The sequence below is a fragment of the Triturus cristatus genome, chromosome 8 (assembly GCF_964204655.1).
Source record: "Triturus cristatus chromosome 8, aTriCri1.1, whole genome shotgun sequence".
Lineage (NCBI taxonomy): Eukaryota > Metazoa > Chordata > Amphibia > Caudata > Salamandridae > Triturus > Triturus cristatus.
In genome coordinates, this window is record NC_140591.1 from 1,545,012,724 (window position 1) to 1,545,018,723 (window position 6,000).

General features: G+C 42.6%; 1 protein-coding gene across 1 annotated transcript in view; it reads right to left on the reverse strand.

The window, feature by feature from the left end:
* Nucleotides 1–5,716, reverse strand: part of LRIF1 (ligand dependent nuclear receptor interacting factor 1) — a 152,437-nt gene extending 146,721 nt beyond the window's left edge. The window contains exon 1 of the mRNA XM_085623438.1: nt 5,157–5,716. Coding sequence (XP_085479564.1) covers nt 5,157–5,239 — 83 coding nt within the window. The 5' untranslated portion in view covers nt 5,240–5,716. The remainder of the gene's footprint in view (nt 1–5,156) is intronic.
* Nucleotides 5,717–6,000: the final 284 nt, after the last annotated feature.

A 6,000-nucleotide genomic window follows, 5' to 3' on the forward strand; every position in this document is an offset into this window, starting at 1 on the left:
CGGGGTCCTCAGTAACAGTTCCCAATGCAGAAGTTGGAGTTAGATGCACGGTGCTGCCCAGAGAAAACAGTACGTGTCTTCCACATTACGTTTGAAGTGACTGATTCAGGAGCCACCAAAAGCACACTGCGTTTGCGCTCATGTGCTCTTCATAATCCAGTGGTTTCCCTCGTCCCACCGTCTGTGCCCTACAGAGCTTACACCCTGGAGGATGATGAACCCCACAAAATTAAGTGACATCACTAGGTGACCATCGGGTGTTCCTCATAATTTGGGGAGCGGATCACCTAGCAAGCCATCGCATTACTAGCAGCGCACTCTGGATCTGAGCCTGCTCACCCCCTCTTTGCAAGTGGGCCTAGAGTCATGCTAGGAATATCTGTGGGGCTCCCTTTACCCCCCCCCCCCCCCAATCCAACCCTAAATCATGCCTCCCTAAATTCCGGTACTCCGTCGCATGAGCCGTGATCGTACATACCAGAGGGGAAGTCGGAAGCCCTTCATTTAAACAGAGAATGCAAATTACGATTTTATCCCCAAAAATGCACTACCCTGTGCGGCATACAAGTGCAATTGGCACATCAAAAGCAACAACTGCGACCCGTTCTTATCTACATGCAAGAAGCTATTAAAATGTGTTAGCTGAATCATGTACTAGCGTTTTTGATTTATTTGTGTCAGCATTACAAAAGGACGTCTTTGAATGTTACATGGTTTGGAAAAGAAAACAAAAGCTGCTTTGTTTGAGCAAATGAATGAAGCCAATGAAACATGCTAACATATGACTTTCACCGTTTTGTCTCTCACAGGCAATTTTCCTGTTCATGAATTTAGTTTCCCTGATTACGGACATACAATTCAGGTCGGAGCCACCCTATAACCAAAATAAAATCTAATGGAGTCACAGTTAAATGGTAAAGTTGATTATAAGAGCACAAGGTACCCTCTAGTGGCGGTACTAAATACTAGCATAAACCCACCGAAATGAGACCTGGCATGAGAACAATCATTGGCACCGCAATTCTCTCAAGAGGATACTAACTGCCAGCCGAATGCTAATTGATCTCCTGGTAGATATGTTTACTCACACAAGTCATCAGGGACAATGCTTTCACACATAAAACCTTTGATGGGAAAGTTAACACAAACAATAGCTTTAGGCGCACCGAGCGCAGGCATAAAGCACCCCGGTCTAAGACCGGATACTTGCACACATGAATTCACCACTGGAAGCACGAACTGCCGCTGTGCGGGATAATGGGCATGATTTACCTGCATGGTTTTTTCATGTACATAGTATTTTGCATTTTTTTTCTAAATCATTGTCTCTCGATTTCTGTAATAAGTCAACTTGCACGGTATATGTAATATATAACAGGTTAATTCGTCATTGTACACTCCTCTCTTTACACCCATGCATTTTAGCGTCAATTACTTGCCAAACATTTTGCACTGTCCGCCTACACGTTACAGTTGTCTCCCACATATAGAACAGTGTCGCGGCACAGCAATACAGCTAGCTGGTGAAGATGTCGGCGTGTAAATATTATCAGATCACTGGACTATCTTCTTGAACTATTTTTTTTTTAATCATCAGCCTGGAATAAAACACGGTTATAAAATGCTCTGTTGTAGTGTTAAAAAATGATTTACCCTACCCTTGAAAACTTTACTTTTACTCTGTAGCTTGAGAAATCGTATTTTGATGCTAAAAAATGGATTTACAATGGAACCTTCTATTTTGCCAGCACCTGAAATTAATGTCACCCTTTGGTATCTTTCCCACAGAAATATGCTATTACACATAGGTCAAGGGGATGTGTGCATTCTGAATAGCACCCATTGTAACAATGCTGGTTCCCTAGAGAACAAGATTAGACAAATCTAACATAAGCTAAGATGCACCACAAATTCATAAACAGTGTCACTTTGTTTGTATTCAAATTAATATAAGAGGACAAGGTAATCCTTGATTTCAGTTTCTTTATTCCAAATTCATTGGACAATGCAAAGCGATACAGCCGACGCGTTTCGTCCTAACACAGGACTTCTTCAGGGCAAGAATAGGCAGGTGAGTTGCTTCAAACTTGATTGGATTGTGACTATCCAATATAGGCTGGGAATCTTCCGTCCAGAATTGTTTAATTTACGAACCATATGTTTAATCTACATATGAGAAAAGGAGGTTCAAAACATATTCGTAGAAATGTCAATTTCGGGGATTGTTTCTCCTTGTCTGTATACTGAGTTATACTGAAGAGTCGTGGTCCACTCACAAATATGGAGGGAGCCCTTGTACCGATCACAATCTATTAGTCATGAAAGGCGGGCCACAGGAAAGTCCACTGTTACAGGAAGCGGTCCCTCGAACCTGATCGAGGGACCGCTTCCTGTAACAGTGGACTTTCCTGTGGCCCGCCTTTCATGACTAATAGATTGTGATCGGTACAAGGGCTCCCTCCATATTTGTGAGTGGACCACGACTCTTCAGTATAACTCAGTATACAGACAAGGAGAAACAATCCCCGAAATTGACATTTCTACGAATATGTTTTGAACCTCCTTTTCTCATATGTAGATTAAACATATGGTTCGTAAATTAAACAATTCTGGACGGAAGATTCCCAGCCTATATTGGATAGTCACAATCCAATCAAGTTTGAAGCAACTCACCTGCCTATTCTTGCCCTGAAGAAGTCCTGTGTTAGGACGAAACGCGTCGGCTGTATCGCTTTGCATTGTCCAATGAATTTGGAATAAAGAAACTGAAATCAAGGATTACCTTGTCCTCTTATATTAATTTGAATACAAACAAAGTGACACTGTTTATGAATTTGTGGTGCATCTTAGCTTATGTTAGATTTGTCAAATCGTATTTTGATGTTTATGATGTATTTTTCTTCCATATTTTTCACTGTTTAGTATACAGGTTCCTTTCACAATATCTAACTGCAGCTTCGTCTGACATTCTTCTTTACAGCTGCGCACCAAATCAGCAGAAGTTGTCAATCACAATATTCCAAACCAGGGCAAATATTCACGAGTACAAAATATTAATAGAACCAAAGATTAAAGAAATCCTCTTCAAACCTCTTTTGCACAGTGCTTAATATTTCTACAACCCACAATTGTCACAGAAGTGACGGCGATGCATAAGAAAGTCCCTCCGCATTTGAGATTTATAAATAAGGAGACGGTGCCAACCAGATATCTTTAAAGAACATGTGGTCTGTCATCCATGCTATTAAACAAAATCAGAAAATCTCAAATATAAGACGAAAACATTGAGTCAAACCTTTGCTATAATGGATGAAATGCAAACCAGCAAGTACAAGCAGTCAAAATGATAATATCTGCTAAACAGTAGAGTGGTCACGTGGAAACCAGAGTACATTTTACATTAACAATACTAACACCTAAGCTTGATAATTGTTGGTCTAATTCCAAACTCAGTCAATATATGTCAAATAAAGCTACACTCAGTGTTAGATTAAAGGATGTCTGAAATGTGTAACATGTTGATACTGAAAGGAATATATTAAATTATCTATCTGACAAGGATGCTCTCTAGGAGCAGCATTTCCACCCTCTTGCGAAGTACACGTTTCTACTTTAAATATGTTAGAGGTGGAAATGTCAATAGCCTAAATACCAAGGTCTCCATAACTTGTTACGCAAAAGGTCTTTGAATGGAACACGGGATCTCCATTTCAAGCCAATAATTCAGCTGCTGTATACTCTATACTGTTGCGAGGCGTGTTCGCTAGCACCATGTAAGACCTGAAGGGGTCCCACGATCCTGTATTAATAACCAGTGCAAAGCATAACAGATTCAGATGGTATATTTATGGCAAAGCACAGCTGCAAGATCACTTAACCTTCTACTACCACCATGTGAGACACTTGTTCTGTTTCGGTGTAAATTACCACCTTTTCAAGACAAAATTATGGTTCTTCATAAAAATTATGGAATAATACAGATAACTGAAACCATTTCCATACCCCTCAACCTATGGAGTTTACAAGTGTTTTCTTTTAATGGCACTCGGCACTTGCACTTCTTTTTAGGTCTCGCCTGAGACAGCGCTTTAGCGCTGCTCTCGCGAGAGCTTTTGTAAATGGGGGATCTGGAAGTGCAAACGAGTGCTTTCAGGCCTCCAAATACAGTGCATGTGCGCCGGCCGGGCGCGCGCACCATTTGGAGGCCTGAAAGCACTTGTTTGCTTTCACTTTCGCGGGCCGCACGGCAGTAAAGTTTGCAATCTCTTTGTTCCCAGCATCAGTGAGATGCAAATGAACAAACAGCGTGAGGCCAAAGGTCTTATTTTTTTAAAAAACAAACCAGGTCACTGCTACAGTGAAAGGAACAACAAGCATTTACAATGCAATAGGTCTCGCATTTACGCGAGTTTGAGCTATTCACATTGCAAATAACAATGCCTTTTATTTGTGTTTTCGTTTTTCAAACATAAATAAAAGGCATGGTCATTTACAATGCCAATAGCTTAAACTCGCGTAAATGCGAGACCTATTGCATTGCAAATGCTTGTTAAATTGAGCGAGTACCTGCTCTCAGCAGAGGCAATACTTTTTGGGGAGAGTACTACCACTTTTCAGAAACGAACAGGCAACCTAGAATAGTGAGTGCCACCTAGAATAGTGAGTGCCAGCACTTCTATACTTCTATTTCAAGTACTGCAAAGAGGGTGAAACGAGATATTTACTAGGGGAGCTTTTGTCATGGATATTCTACTCAAGACAATGAGGTAAAAAAATGTTAATGGTTAGGGAGTTTTGCAGAGCTAGTGGTCCCACTAAGGTCTACAGGAACCACCTGTCATGGTGGGATGGATACAAAATGGCTTCAATGCAGATAACACCCTCCAAATGAGGGCGAGATGAAACATATACACCAACTAGCATGGTGATGAAGGTTATTTAAAAAACAGCAAACATGTCTAATGGCAAATAAATATGAATTCAATCTAAATGATGTTATTTCCATACGTTTTGGTGTACAACGATTCAGCCTCCCTTCATACAGTGGGGGGTAACAATATACGAATTAGGACTTTCAAAGCTGCACCGGTTAGGGCCAATGACCATAAAATGGCCGACCTGTTGCCATTTTGAACACGCAGCGCCTTCTGACTCACCTCTGGGCGCTGTCAGGTGCTCTGGGAGGAGCCTCGGCCGATATGCCGGGCGGCGGGGCCACCACCTGCCTGAACTGGCTCATGTCGAAGTGGACAGCAGCTGGCTGGAGAGCGCCGCCCTTCACAGCCTTAGCAGCAGGTGGCGCTGTCCTCGTACGGACGGAAACTCCTGGGATGTGCCCGCTTCTGCGAGGAAGCGCGCGCAGGGACCCCTATGAATCTAAGGACGTGCAGTGGGGGAGCTTCAATAGCTGAAGAGCAGTAATTCGGGCGAAACAAACAATTAGCGCCGCCAGCTGCAGCTTAATTTCGCCTCGCGCGGGTGTCATTTTCTGCTGACCCCGCCCCCTCAGCGCGAGCTGCTGTAGAATTATTTCCCAGAATCCCTCAAGGCGGGAGCGGCCCCGTCTGTTTTTACTGCTGGCCGAGGCAGAAGACCGGGCCAACAGAGCCTTTCGCCAGTAGGAGGCGCAGTGCACGTCATATCACTAGGCGTAGCTACAGTATTTTTTCTGACTAGAAACCCACGAAGCAGTTACTGCGGCTGCGCGATCCAGAGCGTGAAACGTCGAACGCTCTGTGAGTGGCTAGTGTCCGGTGACAGCCAGCCAATGACAGGTTACATCCGGTTTAAGTGTTTCCGGTTTACCGAAGCTATTGAAACGGCTTTAGTATGAATAGAAATGTTTTTCACAATTCATACGACCCCTTTTAATGTCCAGTCAGACTTATAATAGAACAAAACAAATTCTGATTCAATTAGAAGTACTTCGAAATTGTTGTTATTACAAATTCACATATTTCTTGCATTTTCAGTGTTCTGGGTCACATTTGAACAGTTTTT